Source organism: Mustela erminea, chromosome 11, assembly GCF_009829155.1.
Source record: "Mustela erminea isolate mMusErm1 chromosome 11, mMusErm1.Pri, whole genome shotgun sequence".
NCBI classification, from domain to species: Eukaryota; Metazoa; Chordata; class Mammalia; order Carnivora; family Mustelidae; genus Mustela; species Mustela erminea.
The window spans coordinates 72,249,718-72,277,442 of record NC_045624.1 but is presented as its reverse complement, the minus strand read 5'-3'; the positions used below and the strand labels follow the sequence as shown (position 1 = coordinate 72,277,442).

The window sequence follows — 27,725 nt, the reverse complement described above, 5'->3', positions numbered from 1 at the left end:
TCGGGCTCCTTGCTCGGCAGGGAGTCTGCTTCTCCCTCTGCCTCTGCCTGCCATTCTGTCTGCCTGTGTTCACGCTCCCTCTCTCTCTGACAAAAAAAAAAAAAATAAAAATAAAAAAATAAGGTTTAATACAATGAAGGTATAAAATATGACTATAAAATGAAGGTTTAAAAAAATTTTCTAGAAAGGTTTTGTTAAGATAACTTGTTAAAAAAACATTAAAAGAGGAAAGAGGAAAAGTTTAAAAATATAAGAAAAATAATAAAATTTAAATTAGTTTAACTTTGCATAACTAAAGGATCATGGGGTTAAAGCCATGAATTCTGGGCATGGCTTTCCCCTAGCTCTGGAGTTCTGCTGTTCGCCTTGATCGGTAAGCTTGGTCTTGGCTGGGTGTTCTTGCTGATCTTCTGGGGGAGGGGACTGTTGCAGTGATTCTCAAATGTCTTTGCCTAGGTGAAATTGTGCCGCCCTTGCCAGGGGGCGGGCTAAGTAATCTGCTTTGGTTCGTTCTCGAGAGCTTTTGTTTCCTGATGGCTTTCCATAGAGCTCTGGAGGGTGGGAATGAAAATGAAAATGGTGGCCTCCCAGTCTCCAGCCCAGGGGAGCTGAGAGCTCAGGGCCCCCACTCCTTAGTGCGTCCTCAGAGAAAAGCGGTCAATCTCTCCCATCTCCCTGGTCTCCTACCGCGCTCTGCGCTTACCCGGCCTGTGACTGGGTGTTTCTGTCTCTGGCGCACAGCCCTGTTTGGAGTCTCCAAACCCAGCAGATTCCTGTCATGCTGCTCCTCCCAGAGCAGGAAGGTGAGTCTCCCCAAATCTGCCACTTGTGGGGTCCCTGGTCGAAGAACAGTGGCCCGACTGTGCCTTGGATCACCGTTTAAGGTAACCCCAAGCTGAGAACACACTCCTTGGTTCTGACTATGTAGTTGGCTTCCCCGCTTGGATACCTGGCAGCTCTGCCACACTCAGACACCCCCAATCTTTCTTGACCCTGTGGGACCTGAGACCACACTGTCCCCGGGAAGGCTCCACCCCTGCTTAGACTCTGGAGTGACATCCCTCAGAGGAGCAGACTTCTAAAAGTTCTTATTTTGTGCTCTACTGCTTCACTGCTTGCCAGGAGCCAGCCCTTCCCCTCACAGTCTATCTTCCCATTGCTTCAGATTCACTTCTCTGCGTGTCAAAAAGTGGTCGATTTTCTGTTCCTAGAATTGCTGCTCCTCTTCTCTTCTATCTCCTGTTGAGTTTGTAGGTGTTCAGAATGGTTTGATACCTATCTAGCTGAACTCCTGGGATCTGAGGTCATTTCAGTCTGCTACTCCTCCGCCATCTTGCCTCTCTTCTCCAAAAATTCAGGTTTTGAAAGGAAATTTTATCTTGTTAAAAAAAAATGAGGTGATAAAAATTACAAAGAAAAAAATGATACATTTTCTCAGATCTGCACACACAGGAGTAAACACATCTAACTGATAAAAATTCATCACTTCCAGGGCGCCTGGGTGGCTCAGTGGGTTAAGCCTCTGCCTTCGGCTGAGGTCATGATCTCAGGGTTCTGGGATCGAGCCCCGCATCGGGCTCTCTGCTCAGCAGGGAGCCTGCTTCCTCCTCTCTGCCTACCTGTCTGCCTTGTGATCTCTGTCTGTCAAATAAATAAATAAAATCTTTAGAAAAAAAAATTTCATCACTTCCAGATGGTCGACTTACGGGATATTTTATTTTCCCTTACATGTTTTAGGATTTTCTCAGTTCTCTCCAGTGACCATGTCTTAGTTTTATACCGAGAAATAAAAAGGTACAAGTCAAACCTTTAGAAGGATGATACACAGTAGAAGGCATCAGCATTTAGGCACAGAACATGCTCTGCCCACTTGTTGTGTGACCTCGGCTGTGCTGCCCCTCTCTGAGCCTCAGATTCCTCATCTCTAAGGAAGGGGCGTGATGATCATCTCATAGCTGGATATGGAGAATAGGGAGACAATGCAAAAAGTCTCTAGTGATTGGTACATGCTCAATAAATTCTTTGTCCTCTTTTGTATACCTTCCCACACTATTTAGAACAAGGGTGGGATGCCTGGGTGGCTCAGTGGGTTGAGTGTCCAACTCTTGATTTTGGCCCTTTACAAAGGATGCCAACTCTTCAACAGTCCTAACCCAATTCTTATTTTGAACATAAGCATACAGGCTAGTTCTTTTTTACATCATAATGAAATCATATATTTTCAAATTCCTGATACAGTATCATAAGATAAAGAAGCTAAGAATAGAGTCCCCAGAAAACATGTTTTTCATTTGCTTTGAACTAAATTTCAACAACCCATAATATGCTCTGACCTAATCAAATTTTCTTTTGTTTTGATTTAATGGGAACACTGGTTTTGATGATTTTTCTCTAATCCTAACCATTTATTATCCTTAATCTTTGAGATGACAATTGATTATTTTTTTATGTAAGGAGTAGAGGAACATCGGGGCGCCTGTGTGGTTTACTCAGTAAAGCATCTGCCTTTGGCTCAGGTCATGATTCCAGGGTCCTGGGATCGAGCCCTGCGTCAGGTTCCCTGCTCAGTGGAGAGCCTTCTTCTCCCTCTCCCTGTGTCTCTGTCCCCACTTGGGTGCACTCTCTCTCTGTCTCAAGTAAATAAATACAATCTTTAGCCCGCCCCTTTCCAAAAAGGAGTAGGGGACCATCTCTTCTATATCATCAGCATGGGTGCTAAACTGTTTATCTCTTACCTTCATTTTTTTTTTCTTTTTACATTTTTCTCAACATTTTGGATCACATCCAGTCTCTAAGGAAAGAAACATGTGTAGAGAGTTCTGTGGAATGTTCACTGTGCTGGTATTTTTCTTCCTTTTATCATGCCCCAAGATTCGCCAAAGTTGATATAAATTCACCATGCCTTCTTTAAAAAGCATAACAGCAAGGCATTCTTCCTGTATGAGTTGGACTGTAAAAGGTGATTTCCTTTTACTCCATTTGGTTTAAGCCTATAAAAAGCATTAAGTGAAAAATCTGATATATTTGTAAGGGCATTTATTGCATTACTAAGTTATATTTGCAGTTCGCAGTGAAAGGTTTATTGAGAACATAAACTTTGAGGAGGTTTTGTTCAGGATTAAAGATATATTTTTCTTCTCTTTTGGTGAAATAATTTCATACAAAATGATGCCTTTCCGGAGCTATTTTTAGCTCTGTTTATAGTTGGAGGACGTACCATTCCATCCGAAGCAGATATCAGCTTCCAAATCCAGCCTCTGATGATGAGATTTGTAACTTCTATAGCGTTTCAGAGGAATGAAGGTCTCTGAAGTTACCAGTTTCCATTAACTCAATTTACCATAATGTAGATGCAGTAAGTTAAAGAGTTTCCTAGCCTTTTGTAGTGAAAATGTTTTTTGTACTGTCCATGTAATTTAGACTAGATATTAAGAACATAACCATCTGAAATGTAGAACATAAGCCATTGCTTAGGTCTAATGTGTGTGGATTTTTTGTGGGTTTTTTGTTTGTTTGTGTTGTTTTTGATAAATGAAGTTTTGAATTTAAACTGATGCACTCTTTTATTGTCAAAAGTCTTTTTCAGAAGAAATGGTGCTATAATCAGTCTCTTAGAATTCAGGAAATTGGATCATCTTTATTGTCTAAGCAGCGAAAATACCAAAAACATCACAGGGTAGAACATTTGTGAACAATTTGCTTCACTCTTGATTTCATAAAGACATTTTGAAAACTTGTGAAATAGATGAAATAATATGCCTATGATCGATTGAAGCAGGTTATGGTAAGAAAAGGTCAGTCTTCACAGCGGTCCTGTGGAGTAGAGGAGAGTTATTAATTTTATCCTGATCTATATCCAGAAGTCAGAAAGGTTACAAGTTGCCTGATGTTCTTCGGGTAACAATGGAATTCCACATGGGGAAGGTCATGTGGTTCTGAAGGCCTAATGTTTACAATTGGATATAACAAACAAAATAACCAGGACGTTGAAAGCCAGTTCTGATGAATGCATATCCTTTGGGTTTTGTGGGTATTCTGCACTGACCTGGGAGTTTGTAATTTTAAATATTCTCTAAGTTTTATCCTTCTGATTATAAGGGTTAATTTTTATTAATGCGTTTTTACCTATTACTTTAACTGAAGTAAAATATATCCTTTTCTATTCTGTCCTTCAGAGGATTAAAAAGTAATTATTTGTGCCTCTTCCACTGTAAACCACATTATTAAAGTAAAATACTGAACATAAGTATAGAATCATTTAATCACCAGTCAACTAAATTATGAATCTCTTCTAAAATGTAACTGAGGCACAGTTGTTATGCCTGACCGGTTTATACTATTCCTATGGAAGAAAAATGTCACTGTTTGGTAAGCTCTAACACATCTTAGGGAAATTTTTTTTAATATTATTTACAAGGTTGAGTACATATGGGTCTTATATAAGCTATTAAAAAAATAAAGCTTTACAACTAAAATAAGTAACTGCTACTAGGCACTGAGAAGAACTGGAGAGGAAATTAACTTGGAATCTCTGCAGAAATGAAATGAATGAGTTAACCTTCTCTTCCCCTTAAGCAGGTTAAATGAAAGCGTGATCAATGCAGGAGTTAAGTAAAAATAAGTTCAAATACACAAGGGTTTTTGTTGAAAAAAAATAGCAAGAAGTTCACTTATATTAGCTTTTCTCGATGAATATTTTATGATAATATCTGTATCAGTGGATTTATAAAATGTAAATATGAAAAATCCATAGCATCACATGAGTACCTGGGAGAGGCTAGTAGAGTTATATGAAAAGTTAACTGATTTTATAAAAGCCAGAAGACTCTTACTTGATTTGAGAGTGAACTTAAACACTCAAAAACATTGATTTTTCCAGGGCATAAAATAGTCATAAATAAAATCACAGCTAGGAAATTTGGGGTAATTTTTATCAACTAAGCTCTGCAATCCAAAGCAAGAATTTAGTATTTTCCTTTTTCTGGCCCACTTTTTGACAGTTTATAATACTCTTGAGTGTCAGTGCTAATATTTCCAAAAACTTGATTCATTCACATCCTGCTGAGGACTCTCCAGTACTTTCTGTACTTTTCCACCAGATAGAGTTTACTGTAAGGGCAGCTCTGTATTGAGTAAGGGTTAGATCTGAAGGAGAGACCTAGCAGCACGCATTGGTCTGACTAGCTTTGGGGACTGTTCATCGTATTCATGTTGAAGCTGGACTCCTTTTATTGTCTTTATTTAATACAGGGCAATGTGGGTGTTAACAAGACTATAGAAAGAAGAGGCTCAACAGAAATAGAGTTCAGAATTAAAGGAAGAGAGAAAGATAGAAAAATGTAAGGTATCCTTTAAGAAAAGTTTAAAATAACCCAGTAACTGCTCTTCCTAACTTGGCAACATATGACCCGGTGTGTGTGTGTGTGTGTGTGTGTGTGTGTGTGTGTGTGTGTGTAGGATAGTAGCAGTAAATCTTTGGTGTGACATGTAATGGACACCAAGATTTAAGAGTCACAAATTTAGATACTCTTCATTTTGACCCTTTAATTATCTGGATGAAATAAAAGAATACATGTGAAAGCACTTTGTAAACTGTAGCATTTCCTGTGTATAGCATTATCATTATATAACATTTTGACAGTCAAGGGAGCTGACCACTATGGGAATGAGTGTCTTCCAGGGAAATTGTGTCATTAAACAGTTTCACTAGAATAAATGAATGAGAACTGAACAATCTTCTGTGTATAACAAAACACAACCTATTTATGGAAACTAATATAAAAATGTTATCTGTTTACCTTCAGGCAAAGAATCTCATTAATTTTTTTTCTCATAGCAGTGCATTGGCAAAGGAAGTCTCAGCATTAAACAACTCACTCTCTCTCTCTCTCTCCATTATTAATGTAACTGAGAGTCTTGCTTCTCATTTCATTGCACAGCCCAGCACCTGGGGTTAAGAAGTTCACTGCACAAGGCTAAACCTTTCCTTCTTCTTTTTTTTTTTAAATTAAAATACAGTGTATTATTTGCTTCAGGGGTACAGGTATGTGAATCATCAGTCTTACACAGTTCACAGCACTCACATAGCACATACCCTCCCCAGTGTCGATCACCCAGCCACCTATCCCTACCTACCCACCCCCCAGCAACCCTCAGTTTTTTCCTGGGATTAAGAATCTCATGGTCTGTCTCCCTCATGATCCCATCTTGTTTCATTTTTTTCCTTCCCTATCCCCCAAACCCCCCACTCTGCATCTCAAATTCCTCTCATCAGGGAGATCATACGATGATTGTCTTTCTCTGATTGACTTACTTTGCTCAGCATAATACCTTCTAGTTCCATCCTGTCGTGCAAATAGCAAGATTTCATTTCTTTTGATGGCTACATAGTATTCCATTGTATATCTATACCACTTCTTTATCCATTTATCTGTTGATGGCCATCTAGGTTCTTTCTGTAGTTTGGCTATTGTGGACTTTGCTGCTATCAACATTCAGGTGCACGTGCCCCTTTGAATCACTACACTAGTAACCTTCAGAGTAAATACCCAATAGTGCAATTCCTGGGTCATAGGGTAGCTTTATTTTTAACTTTTTGGGGAACCTCCATACTGTTTTCCAGAGTGGCTACACCAGCTTGCATTCCCACCAACAGTGTAGGGGGGTTCCCCTTTCTCCGCATCCTCTTCAACATCTGTCCTTTCCTGACTTGTTAATTTTAGCCATTCTGCCTAGTGTGAGGTGGTATCTCACTATGGTTTTGATTTGTATTTCCCTGATGCCAAGTGATGTTGAGCACTTTTTCATGTGTCTGTTGGCCATCTGGATGTCTTCTTTGCAGAAATGTCTGTCCATGTCTTCTGCCCATTTCTTGATTGGATTATTTGTTCTTTGTTATTTGGGTGTTGAACTTAATAAGTTCTTTATAGATTTGGGGTACTAGCCCTTTATCTGAAATGTCATTTGCAAATACCTTCTCCCATTTTGTCAGCTGTCTTTTGGTTTTGTTGACTGTTTCCTTTGCCGTGCAAAAGCTATTGATCTTGATAAAGTCCCAGTAGTTCATTATTGCCCCTGCTTCCCCTGCCTTTGGCGATGTTCCTAGGAAGACGTTGCTGCAGCTGAGGTCAAAGAGGTTGCTGCCTGTGTTCTCAAGGATTTTGATGGGTTCCTGCCTCATATTGAGGTCTTTCATCCATTTTGAGTCTGTTTTTGTGTGTGGTGGCCAGTTTCATTCTTCTGCATGTGGCTGTCCAATTTTACCAACACCACTTGTTGAAGAGACTGTCTTTTTTCCATTGGACATTCTGTCCTGCTTTGTCGAAGATTAGTGGACCATCCAATTGAGAGTCCATTTCTGGACTCTCTATTCTGTTCCATTCATTGATCTGTGTGTCTCTTTTTGTGCTAGTACCATATTGTCTTGATGATGACAGCTTTGTAATAGAGCTTGAGGTCTGGAATTGTGATGCCACCGACTTTGGCTATCTTTTTCAACATTGCTCTGGCTATTCGGGGTCTTCTCTGGTTCCATATAAATTTTAGGATTACTTGTTCCATTTCTTTGAGAAACATGGATGGTATTTTGATAGGGATTGCATTAAACATGTAGATTGCTTTAGGTAGCATAGACGTTTTCACAGTATTTGTTCTTCCAGTCCATGAGCATGGAACGTTTTTCCATTTCTTTTCCATTTCTCCATGTCTTCCTCAATTTCCTTCATGAGTACTTTATAGTTTTCTGAGTACAGATTCTTTGCCTCTTTGATTAGTTTATTCCTAGGTTCTTATGGTTTTGGGTGCAATTGCAAATGGGTTTGACTCCTTAATTTCTCTTTCTTCTGTCTTGCTGTTGGTGTATAGAAATGGAACTGATTTCTGTGCATTGATTTTTGTGTGTGTGTGCATTGATTTTTATATCCTGACACTTTACGGAATTACTTGTTCCATTTCTTTGAGAAACATGGATGGTATTTTGTTAGGGATTGCATTAAACATGTAGATTGCTTTAGGTAGCATAGACGTTTTCACAGTATTTGTTCTTCCAGTCCATGAGCATGGAACGTTTTTCCATTTCTTTTCCATTTCTCCATGTCTTCCTCAATTTCCTTCATGAGTACTTTATAGTTTTCTGAGTACAGATTCTTTGCCTCTTTGACTAGTTTATTCCTAGGTATCTTAAATATGCAGGGAATAATCTCAATCTTTTGGGGTACCGGTTGAGACCTGATTTGTGACCCAGGATGTGATCTATTCTGGAGAATGTTCCCTATGCACTAGAGAAGAATGTGTATTCTGTTGCTTTGGGATGGAATGCTCTGAATATATCTATGATGTCCATCTTGTCGAGTGTGTCATGTAAGGCCTTTATTTCCTTGTTGATCTTTCACTTGGATGATCTGTCCATTTCAGTGAGGGGGGTGTTGAAGTCCCCTACTATTATTGTATTATTGTCAATGTGTTTCTTTGATTTTGTTATTAATTGGCTTAATATAATTGGCTGCTCCCATGTTAGGGGCATAGATATTTAAAATTGTTAGATCTTCTTGTTGGACAGACCCTTTAAGTATGATATAGTGTCCTTCCTCATCTCTCATGATAGTCTTTGGCTTAAAATCGAATTTACCTGCTATAAGGATTGCCACACCAGCTTTCTTTTGATGTCCATTAGCATGGTAAATTGTTTTGCATCCCCTCACTTTAAATCTGGGGGTGTCATTGGGTCTAAAATGAGTTTCTTATAGACAGCATATTGATGGGTTTTGGGTTTTTTTATCCATTCTGATACCCTGTGTCTTTTGACTGAGGCATTAACCCATTTACATCCAGGGTAGCTATTGAAAGATATGAATTTAGTGCCATTGTATTGCCTGTAAAGTGACTGTTACTTAGTGTATTGTCTCTGTTCCTTTCTGGTCTGTTACTTTTAGGCTCTCTCTTTGCTCAGAGGACCCCTTTCAGTATTTCCTGTAGGGCTGGTTTGGGGTTTGCAAATTCTTTTAATTTTTGTTTGTCCTGGAAGCTTTCTATCTCTCCTTCTATTTTCAATGATAGCCTAGCTGGATATAGTACTCTTGGCTGTATACTTTTCTCATTTAGTCCTCTGAATATATCATGCCAGTCCTTTCTGGCCTGGCAGGTCTCTTTGGATAAGTCTGCTGCCAATCTAATATTCTACTGTTGTATGTTACAGACCTCTGGTCCCAAGCTGCTTTCAGGATTTTCTCTTTGTAACTAAGACTTGTAAGTTTTACTATTCGATGATGGTGTCTTGATCTATTTTTATTGATTTTGAGGGGGGTTCTGTGTGCCTCCTGGATTTTGATGTTTGTTCCCTTAGCCAAATTAGGGAAATTCTCTGCTGTGATTTTATCCAATATACCTTCTGCCCCTCTCTCTCTTTCTTCTTCTGGGATCCCAATTATTCTAATACTGTTTTATCTTATGGTATCACTTATCTCTCTAATTATTCTCTCGTAGTCTAGTAGTTGTTTGTCTCTCTTTTGCTCAGCTTGTTTATTCTCCATCATTTGGAGAATATCACTAATTCTCTCTTCTGACTCATTAATCCTAGCAGTTAGAACCTCCATTTTTTCTTGCACCTCATTAGTAGCTTTTTTTATTTCAACTTGGTTAGATTTTAGTTCTTTTATTTCTCCAGAAAGGGATTTTATTTCTGCTTTTTTCAAGCCCAGATAGCACCTTGATTATCATCATTCTGACCTCTAGATCTTACGTCTTACTAATATCCTTATTGATTAGGTCCCTAGCCACTGGTACTGCCTCTTGTTCTTTTTTTTTTTTTGAAGTGAGGTTTTCCACCTTGTCATTTTATCTAGACAAGAATAGGTGAATGAGAGAACAAAATACTAAAAGGGTAGCAACAACCCCCAAAAAGTATACACTAACCAAATCAGAAGAGACCTGAAACCAAGAGAAGAAAGAGGAAAAAAAATATATATATATAAATGTATGTGTGTGTGTGTGTGTGTGCATATATATATTAGATTGGTGAATAGGACATAGCCATACACTTGATTTGGGGTGTATTTTGGTCTGTTAGAAGAAACTACCTCCCAAAATTTTAAAGAAAGAAAAATTTACATATATACAAAAATAAGGGTAAACATGAGAAAGGGATGGAATATGACTGTAAAGATGAAAATTTAAAAAGATTCTAGAAAAGGATTTGATAAGAAGTTGGTTGAAAAAAGAAAAAAAAAAAAAGGAAAGAATATGATCAGGCTGGAGACTAGAACAACGCCATGGACTAGATTTAGGGTATATTTTGATCTGTTAGAAGAAATTGTATCCCAGAATTTTAAAGAAAGAAAAACCTATATGTATACAAAAAATAAGGCTAAATACAATGAAGGGATAGACTATGACTGAAACAATTAAAATTTTTAAATGATTTTTAAAAAGGTATTGATAAGATAAAATAGTTAAAAACATTAAAATAGGAAAGAGGAAAATTTTTAAAAAATAGAACAAGAAAAAAATTTTTTAAAATTTAACTTTGAAAGACTAAAGAATCATGGGGGAAAAGCCATAAATTCAATATGCTGTATTCCCATATTTCTGAGGTTTGCAGTTCTCGTTGATCAGTGAAGTTGGTCTTGGTTGGATGGTCTTGTTGATCTTCTGAGGGAGAGGACTGTCGCAGTGATTCTCAAATGTCTTTGTCCGAGGCAGAATTGCACTGCCCTTGCCAGTGGCCAGGCTAAGTAATCTGCTCGGGTTTGCGCTCAGAGCTTTTGTTCCCTGAATGCTTTCCGTACAGCTTTGGAGGGCAGGAATGAAAATGGCAGTTTCCAATATCCAGCCTCTTAGGAGCTAAGAGCTCAGGTCCCCATTTCTCAGTATCCCCTCAGAGAAAAGCAGTCAATACCTCCCATCTCCTTGGTCTCTGTCCACACTCTGTACTCTCCCGGCCTGTGACCAAGTATTTCTGTCTCTGGCTCATGGCCCCATTTGGAGTCTCCAAACCCAGCTGATTCCTGCAGCATGCTCCCACACTGCTGCTCCCAGAGGAGGAAGGAGGGGGGTCTTCCCGGATCTGCCACTTGTGGGTTCCCTGCTCGAAGAGCAGTGGCCCGACTGTGCCTTGAATCACAGTTCAAGGTAACCCCAAGCTGAGAGCGCACTCCTCAGCTGTCTCTGCAACTGGTTTCCCTGCTCTGATACCTGGGGGCTCTGCAGCACTCAGACACCCCAGGGCTTTTTGTGACCCCACAGGTCCTGAGACCACACTGTCTCAGCAAGGGCTCCATCCCCTCGCTTAGCCTCTGAGCAATGTCCCCCAGTGGAGCAGACTTCTAAAAGTTACAATTTTGTGCTCTGCTAGTCTACCGCTTGCTAGGAGCCACCACCCCTCACTCCACCTCACCCCCCCACCGGTCTCTTGTCCTGTATGTCACCTCGGATTCACTCTCTGCACATCCTACCTTCCATAAAGTGGTCGCTTTTCTGTTCCTAAAATTGCTACTCTTCTTCCTATCTCCTGTTGAGTATGTAGGTGTTTAGAATGGTTTGATAACTATCTAGCTGAACTCCTGGGACCTGATGATATTAAGTCTCCTACTCCTCTTGCTCCTCCTACCTGAACCTTTCTTCTTGTTAGTCTTTATCTTCCCTTAGAGTTTATTCCAATGTCAGGTATTCCCTTCCTGTTCTGCTTAGCAAATTACTGACCCCCTTTTGCAAAATGAATAAATTTGAGCCTATTTTCTAAAAATAAGTCACTTTTTGAAAAATTGAAGCAGTTTTATAACTGTAGTCCTCCCCCTAAGTAGGAAGCTTTGATAAGATGGTAATTAAATGAGCATTTTGCTTTTCATGTGCAGACAAGAAAGAGAACCACGTCTGACAGCCCTGGTTACAGTTGAGGAAATAGCCTGTCTTTATGGGTGGGTGGATCTCTACACAAATCATTTCCAAGATTTTACTTGTTGCATAATCCAATGGCCAGCCCCCATGTTAGCATCTTTGCCACAGAGATCACGTATGTACTGCCAAATGAAAGGTTCCAGTCCCCCAGCTTTGCTCTGTGAAGAGCGTGAGAGTGAGTGAAGCATGAATGTACAGAGCCTCAGTATCTCACTCCAGGTCATTCTACTTCCAACTCTGTGAGACAGAGCACACTAGGATGCTCCACATACAGGCCCACAGTTTATGTAGTTCTGTGCCATCATAGACTACCTTGAAGAATATTTGAGAACCTTTTGTTCCCCTTTATTTCTTCTTCAACTTATATGGAAATCAGTATCTCCAATGCTCTAAATAAATTGAACCTACTATACCTCTACTCTTCATATCCAGCTTTCATGAGCTAATAGGGGCACCTAAATACAATACAATTTTATTTATTTATTTGAGAAAGTGCACGAGATGGGGGCAGAGGAAGAAGGAGAAGAGGCTACCTGCTAAGTGGTGAGCAGGGAGGCCAGCGTGGGGCTCTATCCCAGGACCCTGAGATCTCGACCTGAGCCCAAGGCAGATGCTTAACCAACCAAGCCACCCAGGTGCCCCGAGCATGTGATTCTTGCTCCCCGAGTTATGAGTTCAAGCCCCGTGTCTGGTGTAGAGCCCACTTAAATAAAATAAATAAAATAAAATGTTAATAAATCCCAGTGAAGTTTTCTATAGAGATATTTAGAAGTCAACTCTTGGGAACAAAATGTAACTTGTCTTAGTTGTTCCACAGGCAGGTGTATCATCAATTTTGGACGGAGTCTTTTGGAACTGCAGTGGAAACACACACACACACACACACACACACACACACACACACACACAGGACTTGTAATCCTGGTTTATAATGTACCTTTAAAAAGACAAGGACCTCATATCAGGGAGATCATATGATAGTTGGGATTGGGAGGGAGACAAACCATAAGTGACTTTTAATCTCACAAAACAAACTGAGGGTTGCTGGGGGGAGGGGGGTTGGGAAAAGGGGGGTGGGGTTATGGACATTGGGGAGGGTATGTGCTTTGATGAGTGCTGTGAAGTGTGTAAACCTGGCGATTCACAGACCTGTACCCCTGGGGATAAAAATATATGTTTATAAAAAATTAAAAATTAAAAAAAAATTTAAAAAAAAAAAAGACAAGGACCACTTTCCTTCTCACTTGAAAAAAAGAAAATTACACCCTCCAGGGGATATCTATTTTGAAGATACACCTTACGGACTAGGAATTGACCTTAAGATGTTTTTGCTCTGGGCGCCTGGGTGGCTCAGTGGGTTAAAGCCTCTGCCTTTGGCTTAGGTCATGATCCCAGGGTCCTGGGATCGAGCCCCACATAGGGCTCTCTGCTCAGTGGGGAGCCTGCTTTCCTCCTCTCTCTCTCTCTCTCTCTGCCTGCCTTTCTGCCTACTTGTGATCTCTGTATGTCAAATAAATAAATAAAATCTTCAAAAAAAATGTTTTTGCTCAAAAATGATAGCTTACTTTTTTTTTAGCTTTTTTTTTATTTTTAGCTTACTTTTTCAATGCATGTTTTTCAGGTAAAGTAATACTTCTATAGGTATAACAGTTGATATACTCAGTCCTCAAACAAACATCCATTCAACAAATGTCATGTGCCCAGGCTATAGCAGAACCGTGCCTTGCAGGAAGGACCCCTGGCCACCTCACCCTCGTGGCACTCTTCCTCTTCTTTGATCATCATATTCATCCTTTACCTTCGGTGCTCTCTTCTCAACTTTGTCAGTCTCCTTTAGCACGGCAAAAGACTGGATACCCTTTGTTCTTTGTCTTGGTTTACAGAATGGCTGAGACACTTAGATGAGCTTTGAAAGCAGTTAGTTGACAGGTTAAGTGAAGAGAAGTGAAACACACATTAGATCATTTCATTGGTGACGGCAGAAAGTTCTGGTACATTAGCAATGGCAGGCCAGTGTGGCCATACTAACCATCCCTGCCACAAAGTCACAATGAGGTTCTTCTTAGTTTGGAGGGCATATAACCGTAGACCTCGACAGCTCTTCAAGACCATCTATTCCATTTCCCTCGTTTCTGTGACATGAAAACTGACCTGCACAGGGATAAAGAAAATATCCTGCCCCATGTCCCTGGTCTAAGGCAGTTTTTTACTGTTCATGTTAACCTTTTTTGTACCTTTCTTTCCAATGCAGAGAGAGAGAGAGAGAGAGAGAGAGGGAGTGTGTGTGTGTGTGTGTGTGTGTGTGTGTGTGGTATTGCATGGCGAAGGACTAGGAAAATGAAAAATATTATGATTAGAATAGCAGCATACGATTATTTTCAACTATAGTAGAAGCATTTGTTTGAAAGCTACTCCTAAGAGTCTTTCCATACAAATACTCTGAACTCAGTAGGGATTGCCTCTCTTTGTTGTCATCTAGATTTATCCTTTTAAAATTCCTTAGCTTTTTAGAGTTTCCACAACAACAAACATCTTTTACTTTTTTAAAAAATGAATGTGGAATGAACATGAAAGTCCTCTGTCCTGCATACCCTGCCATGTTAATGCGACCCTTCATGGACACAGAGCTCCCTGAATCCACCCTCTGAGCTGATACGCGCCCTCTGACAGCCAGAGACAGGTCTCTACTTGGTGACCTGGGATCAAACACCAAAGTCAGTGGGAAACCCTCACCACTAGCAGTTGGATCTCCCCATTTGCCAGAATATCCCTTGAATTACCAGACCTCCTACTCCAGACATGTAAGTCCCAATGTCAGCCACTCACAGAGGGTCAGCCATCTACCCCTAAGGGCTGAATGTTCCTTGTGAAAAACCTGCAACGTCCTGTCTCTCTACACTGCTCCCTCCACTGAATATCCTTGATAAGTTCCCTGACCCTGCCTTCTCACATCTCTAGACCATCTGATGTCCATCCTTCATGACCAAGAGCCATTTGAAAAAATTCTGCGTCCTTTGTTAACCCCTTCCACCCCCAGCTTCTGACAAACACTGATCACTCTTTTGTTTCTATAATTTTGCCTTTGCCACAATGTCATATAAGTGGAACTACTGAGTATGTAGCCTTTGGTTTCTATCATTTAGGTAATGCATTGGAGACTCATCTATAAAGTTGAATGGTAAAAGAACCTTAGCCTAAAACACTTTGGTTAGCTAACTTTTGGGGCTTAATAGAGGTGACCTAAAAGAAGTAGGTTTTTTTGTGTTGTTGTTGTTGTTTTTTAAGGTAGGGAAACAATACCAAGTTAGTGATGCCAGGGAGAAAGTCCTAAAGATTACAAGTATAGATGTTTTTATTAGGAAGATTATACATACGCACTTCTGAGAGGAAGGAGTCTCTTCTACCACAAATACTGACCTAAAATCCTGGAGAAGGTACAACAAACACATGCTTTCCAATGCACGTACATCACTGAACCAAAAAGACAGTAAGTGAAATCTCCAGGGACCAAGAATGAAGAAAGCAGAGTGATAAGGAAGTGCTAATTATGCCGCTGCCCTGAAGTGTTGCTAAAAAAGAACATGGTGCCACTTGGGGGTCAGGGCACAATGCTTCGGGCCTAAGAAAGGCACAACATAGGAATTGGGATTCCCCACATAGTCAACTCACTCAAAGCACTTCGACCTCAGTTATGGGCTGGCTGGGAAGAAAAAAAAAAATTGCTTCCAGCAAAAAGACTGGCAGGAACAACTGTGTTGGTTTTGGTTCTGGATGGGACTGAAAAAGTCCCCTGAAAATTCTATAATTTTAGGTTTAGAGTCACATAACTCACATGGTTGCAGAAGCCAACAGAAAGAACTTAGAATGCCTTGCTGTTAAGAGTCCCAGGACTCCTGACAGAAGCAAAAGAAAATCCCTATGGAAAAAGAGATTCTCAACCCAGGCCTGTCATAATTCCCACACATTAACATTAGCCAAGCCCACACATTAACTAGCCAACATTGTGAACCTGAGCTCACAATCCAGAATTGTAAAACATCTGAGAAAAAGTTACTGAGAGGGTCAGTAGCAAAAGCAACAACAAAATTGGACTCCCCCCCTCACCCAAAATTTCAGATATTGGAAATTTTGAGACAAAGAGTGTAACTGTATTTCAAATATTATAAAGAAAGAAGATCTAATCTAAAACTTGAAACCATCAAATTGGACACACAGACTTGTCAAAGACTTTAAAAGGACTTGTGAAAACAAAACGAACAGGGAAAACAGCATATTAATTCAGTTGGTTAGAGAATTCGTTGAACTGGAAGATAGCACTAACGTAATTACCCAGAATGGAAAGCACAGGGAGCGATAGATGGAAAAGATTAAAGAACGAGTAAAGACATGGAAAATTTAATAAGATGGCATTACATTGCGGTTACAAAATGAGAGGAGAGAGAGAATGGGGATAGCCAGTATTTGAGAAGTAATGGCTGAGATTTTTTCCCCCGAATTGTTGAAAGACATTAAGCCTCACATTCAGGAAACACTGAATACCAAGCAGGTTAAATGAAAAGAATACCTTACATTACAATTTTAAAAGGAAAAAGAGAAGAGCTAACAGCAGCAACAACAGAAGCCTGTGAAACAGTATCTTCAGAGTTAAGCCAAAGTGCTTTGAACCTACAATTCTATCCCCAGCCAAACTGTTATCCTCTATGAAGACAAAACTGAGAGAATTTGCCACTGTGTTCTTTCATCATGGAGAGAACTTCTAAAGTTTGTATTTCAGATACAAAAAACTAAGGAGAGAAGGAACATCTGAAACATGAGAAGAAAAGCAATGAAATAAATAATAAACATGGGTAAATGTAAATAATAATAACTATAATGGCATTTAATGTGTGTGATTTGTAAAAGCACAGAAAATAGGTGTGCCTGGGTGGCTCAGTCAGTTAAGTGTCTGACTGTTGATTTTGGCTCAGGTCACGTTCTCAGCATTCTGAGATCAAGCCCCACATTGGACTCCACACTGAGCATGGAGCCTGCTTAAGATTCCCTTTTTCCCTCTCCCTGTGCCCCTCCCCTCCTAAAAATAAAGAAAGAAAAAGCACAGAAAATAGGAATCAAATATGAGACAGTACTGCATGAGAGGCGGGACTAGTGTCATCAGAAGTGTTCTGATGTTTTTGTATTGTTCAGCTGGAAGGTTGAACTCTAAACTTTAAAAAGTTAAAAAGAAATGTTAAAAAGTTAAGGAGCCATTCCCTTGGAGAACTGAGGGTGAGAAGGTATAAAGTGTGGAAGTTTCTTCTCAGATCCTTGATGGTAAAACAAACACAAACAAACAAAAACAATGAAACACAACCAACGGACCCCAAAAGAGGACACACCTGGTTGTAGATTGAGAGGTTCTGTGGTGTTTTTGGTCACATATTTATTACGTTTCCGAAGGGCAGTGGACACTTGTGAGGAACACAGCATGACCCCATACAGACAAGTGAGCTCTAGAAATTCAGTACTATTCCACCAAGAAGCTCTGTAAGAGGGGTTAACTAGGACACTAGGAGGATGGAATTAAATCAGGAAATCGTTTTACCAGCATTCTGACCTAGATGGGCTGAACCTGGGACGTCTTCCTTTCTCTACCTCATTACTGGAGTAAAGCATTGCTGCTGCTTGCTGGGGGGTTCATTTCATTTCCCGTTCCTCCCAATGTCTCGCTCAAAGCACCAAGACTTACAAGTGTGGTATACTGAAGAGGACGACAGCTTCTACACCTCAGTTCTGTATTCTGTATTGATTTTTCTTTCAGTTCTTTCATCATCCATTTGAGCATTTAAGTATGGTGCAGATGAACTGACCAATTCTTATGAAGTCCTATGCAGGACAGCCTAACCAGTGTGACCCCACATTTACAGAGGAACTTAAAAAGTGTGGCATTACCACGATAAGAAGAATACATGAAGCGACTCACCCCACTGTGACTCACCCCACTGCTCTTGCAGAGAAAGTAGGCCTCTAGGTTCCAGCTTACTATTTGGTGGTGGTGTACTACCATCTGGCCAGGCTGGTGACCAGTTATGTCTTGGGCAGGTGAAGTTTCTTGAAGAACCTGGCTATTGTGTCGCTGTCTTCGTGTTAGACATTTCGGGAGAGCTCTAATGCTTGTTGTCCTCACATGAATTGAAGGTGACATAAAATATAAAGATGCAGGGAAGTTTAGAAGACAAGAGTGGAGTAGAGCTTTTAAAAGCAAGCAGCTCAGGACACCTGGGTGACTCAGTCGATTAAGCCATTATCTTCGGCTTAGGTCGTGATCCCAGGGTTCTAGGATCGAGTCCCACATGGGGGCTCCTTGCTTGGCAGGGAGCCTGCTTCTCTCTCCACCTCTGCCTCCATGTGCGTGCTCTCGCTCTCTCTCTCTGACAAATAAATAAAATCTTAAAAAAAAAAAAAAAAAGTAGCTCTTGTCCTAACCTCCCGCTGCACTTCATATTTTCCAGTAGTCATAGAAACTGCTGTTACAGTCAGTAAAATTGGGCTGCCTGAAATAGAGCTCAAGACAGGACCCAGTTTATCATAGAGTTAACCAACACTTAGGCTTGGCGAATGGGAAGTCTAATGAAGCTTTCATAGGAGTACTGATAAGCAGTCCTATCAAGCCTTAAGCTTGCAGAACTGCAGCCTCTGTGTTTGGATTGTCATTGGGCTGTTTGGAAACTTAAGAAAAGATGCTTGCTGTTCAGCATTTAAAACGTGCTTATCATTTTTATCAATTGACCTTTCCAGGAAGCATGCAGCATTGAGTTATAAGTCTTCTTCAAATCTATTCACATGCCAGAATCTTATCAATATATAAAAAATTTTAAAAGATTGGGTGCCAAAATACCCAGTCACCATACTTGTATGTTTTTAATATCATACAGAATTAAAATTCAGGAACTGTAAAAACAGTCTAGATCTTCTGTGGTTTATTTCTTCAGTCACTTCAGACATTGATAGTAGGACCTGTACGGCTATTTGCCTGCTATTTTGCATTTATATCTCTCACATTTAAAACAGTATACCTCAGGTTTGTGTAACCACTGAAGTTTTTGGCTTTTAGCTCAAGCCTGGTAATGATTTTTTTAATGTCTTTCTATAAACCTCATTTATTTATAATTTATGCTATTATGAAAACCTCCATTGTGAATATCAGAGACCTCTGGTTGAAAGTTCATGTAAAGTTCGCATTATATGAGAAGCACATATTTTTAATGTCTCAAGACAAAAACACCTTTAAGTTAATTGAATGTTTGCACTTTGGGGTGCAAGTTAAAAGAGAGGGTGGAAAAATGTGGGAGTGAGCTGTCAGTACGTTTAGCAAAATGTTGTGCTTGTCTTGTGTAGGGTGTATTGACTATGCCTATTAATAAATAGTTGTTTTTAAGATGGACATGCTTTGTTTTTGTAGCCAAATAATTATTAATCACAAAATTTCTGAAAATTCTATAATTTTTTCCTATTTTTATTGGAAGTTCTTTGCCTACTATTGATAGAAGTGTGAATTTTTTCCTTCTCCCCCAATCTTTCTTGCAATAAGAGAAGTTAGTTTCTGCTAATGAATTGAGTAGGTATCTAATATTTTATTTTCCTGTTGATCTGTGGTAACTTTATTGTATACTTGATATTTGTCTTGTATAATTGATAAGGTGGTATTGTGTATCAGTGTTCAGTCATGTATTTATAATTTCTGGAATGTATGATTCTAGATCTTTGTGCAAAATAATTTGTCAGTGTCCATCAGCTTGAAAAAACTTAGTGCAAGAATTTAAACATTTAAATTAACTATTGAAATGGAAAAAAGAAAGAAAAAGATAAGAGTAATCATTAAACAGATGGACATAGAATTTATAACTTCTGAAACAGAAGATGGACATGTTCGACTCTAGAATTCAATTTAAAAGAAGGCAGGAAAAGAGAAAGATAAAGACAAAATGCAATATTAAGATGTTAGCAATAATTCCAAACATACCAGTAATCACAGTATATAAGTGGACTAAATTTTCTCCTTGGATAAATATTAAATCCATTTATATAATATTTGTGAAAGAAACCTTAAAATTATGGATATGAAACATTCAAGGTAAGAGGATGACAAAGGCATGCCAGGCAAGTACCAAACAAAAGAAAGCTGAGGTCATTAAATTAATATGAGGAAAAAAATAAATTTTAGCCCAAAACCCTAATGAAAATAAAGTAGGTTGCTACAGAGAGATTGAAGACTAAATTTATCAGGAAAAGACAAATGTGATAAACTGTTATGCATTAAATTACCCAGCTTTATAACATATAAAACAAAAATTAAGGAAATTACGAGGGAAGATTTTTAAATAGATCATCACAATGAGAGATTGAAAACAGCTACAATCATTCTAGCATTCTGATAAAATGCACTTATGCTTTGGGATAAAATGTCCAAAAAACATATCCTGGAAGTGTCCTATCTCAGACAACTTGGGTGAACTCAAAAAGTGGTTCTTATAAATGACAAAGACTGCTGTTGAAAATGTGGAGAGTTAGAATAAAAGTGGTTCTTGGGGCGCCTGGGTGGCTCAGTGGTTTAAGCCGCTGCCTTCAGCTCAGGTCATGATCCCAGGGTCCTGGGATCGAGCCCCGCATCGGGCTCTCTGCTCAGCCGCGAGCCTGCTTCCCCCTCTCTCTCTGCCTGCTTGTGATCTCTCTCTGTCGAATAAATAAATAAAATCTTTAAAAAAAAAAAAAAAAAAGAATAAAAGTGGTTCTTAAAATGCAAGTGAGGAAATAGACTTTCTAAATTAAAATTATATGATAATTAAAATATTTCTATATAACCCAAATATCACAGATAAGCCTTTGATTATTTCATCAACATTAAAATTTGACATTAGTCATTTGGGGGGAGGAGAAATGAGATTGTCTTATATTGGTTAATTCCTTATATTTGGTAGGAATGGGATCAACAACTGGGCGGAGTGTGATCTGTGGCTCACTGGAGCAGGAGGGACTGCAGACATAAGGTGGCTCGTCACTCTTGTACAGAATCAAGTCTGTAACTCAACTCTAGCCTCAGTCTGGTGCTGGTGTTCTATTTCATCAAAGCTGTGATACCAACAGTCATGTTCACCGTGATTATACATAAACTATGCACTCAGTATAAGTGCAGCTTTTACCATGAAGTCTCCCTATCTTGAACTTTGCATTTGGTTTTTTAAAAGATGTTAATGAAAAGTTTTTAATGATGGGAGTCTTAGGAAGAGACTCCAATCCAATAATTTGGATGGCCTTGGCCCCTCTTACAGGAAAGAAGGGGGGAGGGCCTGTAGAGAATTTTGAGAATGGCTTTTTTTCCTGTGGACACATTTGTCTTTGCCAGGCAGAGGCATTTAAAACCAATCCATAGATCAGTTTGGGTTTTTTGGTTTGGTTTGGTTTGGTTTTTAAACAGCCACTAGGGCAGCCAAATACCGAACCCCTGTCTGTGAGACCTTCACGTATCAAGACCTAGAGAGGACTCGTGGGAGTCCTCAGAGTAGTATTTTTCTTTGCTCCTTCCCTGTTTCTTTCTCTACCCAAGTTCATTACCTGCTTTCCTCTTCCTCACCCCCCATCCTCCCTTGCTCCATAACAGTTTTAAATCAGTGACGGAGAGCTGCTTGAGCACGGGAAGTGAGACAGCTGGTTATTGAGGAAAGCTCATTGTCTGTGTGTTTAGTAGCTTCAAGACTTTTGAAAAAATACTCACCAGCAGATACAACTTACCTTCACACTCTGGCTCTCTCTGGTCAGTGTCCCTGTTGCAGCTTGTTGCAGAAACTCAGGAATCCATGGGTTGCCTTTGGAAATCTTCTGAGAGCGTAACAAATGCAGACTACTTCAGAGTCAAGTAATTCTAGATGGGTTTAAAGCCACTCAGCCTGCTAATTGAGCAATCCACGCCTGTCTCCGACTCCCACTTAGCTGACCCTGCTGTTCCATGGAGACAGAGTGCCCTTGTCAGACAAAATAAATATGAGTGTGTGTGGAAAGTGCCTAGGAAGGTGTCTGACACGTGTTCAACTCCCCATAACTGGCAGCCATTATCAGGAATACTTTTATTATCATGTTTATGTTCATTATTTGGGCTTGATTGTACTGAGCAATGAAATAGAGATTCCACAAGAAGGGAGGCTGAGCTGGACTGTGTGATGTGGGATACATTTCAAAGTTGTACCACATGGGAGACAAGACTTCTCTGCTTTTTTGGTAATCTTATATTTTCTGTCTACATATTTTCTATCTGCTATTGTTGTAATGGTCATCTTGAAATAATTCAGCCCCACGTGGGTTATACACATTCCCTTCGTTAACCCGCATGTTAATACCATGATTGCTGATATTTGACAGGGTACTTATGCCAATAATTTTATGTTCAATGTAAGAAAATGTAGATTCTTAGAAGAAAAGTAACTTTAGTAACTAGAGAACTTAATAGTCGTTTTATTTTAATTCCCCTTGTTATTTTGTATTACTTCTCCTATAAATATATCCAGATGTGTATGCAATAGATGGATTCTATGAACAAATTCTGGTAACTGTTTGATAAATTATCTCCTGAAATTTTCTACCTCGGGACCTTGTTCTCTCCTGAAGGTATCAACCTTCTGCTTATAGTAGAAATATTTTAAATCAATGAGATAAGGCTATCAGGAGCAAAAGCGAGTTTCAATTAACAGATGCTCTAAGAACCAACGTGAATTCTGCTTCTGTTTATTTTCAGTGGATAATTTAACTTGGTTTTAGCCAAGAATAAATAGATCCAGAAAAATTGGGTAAGCTTTATGTCTTATTTAGTGGATTTTCTTGTTTGGTCTGATTTCTCTTTTCTGCTTGTGTTTTCAGGCTCAGCTATGTGAATTATGCAGAGGATCTGGCCTCCAAGCTCCTACAGTGTTCCCCAAAGAACAGACTATCAGCACAGGCTGCCTTGAGCCACGAGTATTTTAGTGACCTGCCCCCACGGCTATGGGAACTGACCGACAGTGAGTATGACAAATCTGAGACATCCAATCAAAGCAGACATATCATTTTAGCATCTCTGTGTAACGCACTTGTAGGAGGATTTGTATGTTTTTACATTTGCATACATAAGATTATGTATGTTTGCATATGCATTACGTGTACACATATATATGTGCGTTTGCCTATAGGCGGGGTGGGGGGAGAAACAGTGAGACAGAGGGAATGAGGGAAAGGGAGTTATGTGTGTATATATTTAGTGGAATCTTGCCATTCAGTTGCTAGCTTACCAGACAGAGGAAGAAAATGGATTCCTTTTTTGCTATCTCTGCTCTGCAGTCTGCAACTGCATGTCTTTGTATTTGATTATGTGTGTGTCCAAAGGAATGATCTGAGCGGTCATAAAGGAAAAGGAAAATATGATTTACATATTTAGTGCTTTATGCATGCAGTACTTTTTAACTGGCTGCAGTACACAGAGGAGAAATGATTCGTTTTTGTTTGATTCTCAGAGACCATCTTGGTCGTAACAATAACGTTAAAAAGGGCTGCTATGCAGTGAGCTGATGAGCAGAGTTGGCAATTGGCTAATGCACTGAATTGACATGTAAGAACTGAAGACTTGTAATTCATTTCAACTACAAATGCGCTTGGTATTCATACAGACAGCGCTTCTCCGGATCTTTTAAAACAAAACACATTCCTGGGTGGGTTTTTGTTTTTACAAAAGCATTCATATTTACACAGCCTTTTTCAATTACATTTTAAATATTTGGTAGATTTATGGCTGGGAGGATCTCATCTTTCTTCCAAAGTGTGAAACAGAATTCTTACAAAATTTTGCAGGACACTGTTGCAGTAAGAACATTTTTGTTCAGTGGTGATATGTTCTTTCCAAATGCCAATTCGAAATATTCCTTCTCATATTCTTTTCTGACTACCTTAAAAATTAATACACTGCCTGCATAGATACTTATAATATGTTTATTAATTCTTGGGTACACACCATAGACATACAGAAAGTTATTTCTTTAATCTCTTGGACTTTAAGCTTTTCCCCCATTGTAGCATTAGATTCTCCTTGACAACAGAAACCCTTTATTTTGAAGCTAAGTCTCAAATAACAACTCCTCTTGCATATTTCTACCCTAAGTCTTTCTTGATATCCCACATTTAATTTGAATTTCTTTTTATCCTTAACTGTGTATAGCTGTATTAATCCACTACTCACTCTTCCCCCTTATGCTTAGTAAATCTTCTTTAACATTTTATATATTCCCAACCAATATTGATTCTATATTCTGCCCTACTTTCTTTCTAAAAGTCGACTCATTGACCATTATGACAATTCTTCCCATTTTTTAAAAAATCAATAATGAAATTTCTGTGGAAAAATCATGAATTAGTGACACATCTTTCTATTCTGGCAAAAAAAGATACAAATGGGCTCATTAGTTTATGGCTCATCAAATTCAAACATATGGTTTGTTTTCCCATTTAGTATGACTTGTAACTTGATATCACTCCTCCTTGGTGACATCTCAATCCCATCTGACTCGATGATTGAGTTTAAGCCAGGATTTTGATGGTCTACGAATTCTGAATTCTGTCGTAGTACTTTTCTGTTAATATGGACTTATTACCCACTTGCCACTTAGTTTATCAGCCAGTGGTTAAATCCAGTTTCTATCAGTAAGTAAATGCCTACACATTATCACTCGGCAGCAGGCTGCCACCAGAGACAGCCTTGTCCCCGTCATTAACAAGCACAATGTATGCAGAACACCAGAGGGGAATTAAAACCACAAAAAATACCTCAGGGTGGTATTTTTAATATGAGAATTTAATTTGTAATTTCACAGATTAAGAATTTTGGCTGCATTAATCCCTTTATCAGCTCACAGCAGGCTATTTGCAGAAGCATAACCATAAGGCGATATTCATTGGCAGAAACACGTCTTTGCATTAACGTTAAACATCAGGAGCAGTGAAACCTTTTGAAGGGGGGAGAATAAAGATGAAAAATCATTATATTTTTAAAGCAAGATTCTGCTAAATGCCTCCGGTAACAATTTTGAGTTACAGAAATGCTATTTCTGTGCCTAGCAGATAATCATTATGAAGCATAAATCCAGTCCCAAGAAAGGAGAATCCCAGTATTAAATACTATAGTCAATTCCATTTAGAACAACGTGGTAGTCCTTGTAAACATGTTTACAAAACAAAATTCCTAGACTTCGGAAACTTTGGGAACTAGCTCTTGTAGGTGAAAGGACTTCCGCCAGGGATTCTGTTATCTAGGATAATTCTGCAAACTATATTTAAAAATTATTCAAATTAAATTTCCCATTAGTATGGAGTCTGATAAAGTTTACCACCTGGCAGATGGCAGCAGCAAGGTTGATATCCTCACGTGCTTCTTTTAACAAGGAAGGAGGTCCATCTGGGAAGAAGAGTTGCAGAGCCAATAAATGGATTGTCTTAAAAATGAATGAATTAATTAATGAATTAAGTGAATGAATGAATGAATGAATAAAATGTATTGTCTTAAGCAACCAAAGACTGGTTTAGATTCGTCAAATGTGGGAACGTCACTGTATTCGCCTGCTCAGGCTGCTATAACAAAATATACCTTAGCTTGTGGTGGCTTAAACAACTAGCATTTATTTCTCTTAGTTCCGGAAGCTAGGATGTCCAAGATGGACATGCTGGCACATTTTGTTCTGGTGAAGCCTCTGCCTGACTTGCAGAAAGCCACCTAGCTGTGCCCTCAAATGGCAGAGAAGTCTCTCCTTCTCTCTTCTCTTCTTAGAAAGGGCCTAACATCACATCATGTGGGCCCTACCCTCACAGCCTCCTCTAACCTAACTACTACCCACAGTCTCCATATCCAAATACCATCAGGTTGAGAATTAAGGTTTTAACATATGAATTTGGGAGGAAGGCCATTCAGTCCATAGTGCTTACATTCTTAAAGATAGTTCATAGCATTTTTAAAAAAGAATGTCCACAAAAGGATGCAAGCAGAAAGCAAAACTGGGTTAAAAGGAGAAAATTGGAACAAAAAGAAATTAAAAGTGAGCTTGTGCCTTCTTGGCCTACTTTAATGTATCCAGCTCTGTGAGAAGGGTATCGAGTGTTGTTAGAATCCTGGTTAAACAAAGCATTATGGTGGTTCTGTGGATTTGTATAAAAATGAAGTTGTATGCTTATGTCAGACTCTGCTTTGCTTTGAAAGAGCATTTAACAATAAAATATCTTAACTATACCATCCCTTAAAATCTCAGTAGTTTACATAATACCAAAATTTAGGAGTGATGTGTTAGTGGGCCACCAAAGGGGGAATTATACATTCATCAAGCAAGAATAGTCATACCTGGGGATCTGGTAGTTAAAGCTAGCTGATTCTGGTGGCACCCTGTCATTCTCCCTCTATCCTGAAACCCCAACAGCCTTGCCCCACTTCTTTGCAGAAATTTAATTGCCGGGAAATAAATGGAGGGCTGATTTAGAAGAAATTCATTACTTTTCCCAAATACACCACAGGGCATTCTCCTGTGTATACTATCAAGTTACATAAATTATTGAAGCTGAACTACCCTTGTCAAAGTAAATGAACAAAATACACTTCATAGCGCAGAGTCCTTGATTTTATTACATTCATTTGCTAATTCACAAAACTCAGATCTGCGGTAAAAGAAGGCCAGCAATTGGTGCAGTGTGAAGAGCCCCGAACTGGGAGTCAGACCACCTGGCTTCTAGCTTCATTGGAGCTGGCCAGGTGACTTTGGGCAAATGCCCTGGTCTCCTTGGGCTCCTGGTTTCTCATTTAGAGACATGGTAATCCCTCAGGACCTTTCCAGCTATGATGTTTGTGAGTTTTCCTGCTCATTTCTATATATGTCCTGTATATTATCCTAAAACATCATTATAGCCATTGATGCAGCCTCATACCGTCTTCTTAAAAATAAGACAAACACAACCCGGTTCACACAAATGTACTCCTTCCAGTTCCTAGACATCCATTCTCTCGTGAGTCCTTTTGAACAAGGCTTTCTTTCGTGTGCAAGGCTCCAGACTGTTCTTGAAGTCTCTGTCCATTGATCTTTCCTTAGCCTTCATCTAGATCCAACTATGTACTATTGCTTCCTGGTAACATTTCCTTCGCTTGGATTCCAGGACGGGATCCTCCCAGGGTTTTCCTTTTGCTTCCCTAAACTCTTCTCTGCAGACTTCTTTGTGGCTTTCTCCTCATTGGCCAGTCCTCTCACTTTTAGAGTGCTCCAGCACATCATCCCCAGGTCTTTCTATCTGCATACACTCTCAGAGCCTCCGTGATCTCATTCACTCTCATGATTTTCAGTATCATCTATACATTGACATTTTCCAAATTTCTGTCTCCAGTCCCACCTTCCCTGACTCCAGACTTGCATTTCCACCAACTCTTCAGCATCTCCATTTGGCCCTCTGGTAGGCATCTCGAACTTAATGTCACCAAAACTGAACTGATCTTTCCCTCCACACTTGTTCCTTCTCTTGTCTCCCCCTTGTCAATAAATGGCAACATGGTCCTTCCCCCTGATGGAAGCTGTCCTCGACGCTTCTTCTTGTATCACACTCAACCCCAGTTCTCCCATAGACCCTGTTGGCTCTCCCTTCCAGATAGAGCAAGGGCACACCAGTCCTCACTTCTTCACTGCTATCACCCTGCCCCACGTCACTTCCTGTTCTCTTTCACCTGCATTGTACAATAGACTTTGTATTGCCTGCTTCTTGTCTTGCTCCTTGGTGTCAGCCTTTGCTCTTTCCTATTCCTGTCATTTGTGCTTGCTTTT

At 39.5% G+C, this 27,725-nt stretch overlaps 1 protein-coding gene across 4 annotated transcripts in view; it reads left to right on the top strand.

Annotated features, from left to right (window-relative positions):
* The window catches only part of CDK14 (cyclin dependent kinase 14), a 572,715-nt gene that overhangs the window by 459,315 nt on the left and 85,675 nt on the right, over nt 1-27,725 (top strand). For all 4 annotated transcript variants that reach the window (XM_032304318.1, XM_032304316.1, XM_032304319.1 and 1 more), the window contains one exon: nt 22,774-22,913. In XM_032304318.1, coding sequence (XP_032160209.1) covers nt 22,774-22,913 — 140 coding nt within the window. The remainder of the gene's footprint in view (nt 1-22,773; nt 22,914-27,725) is intronic.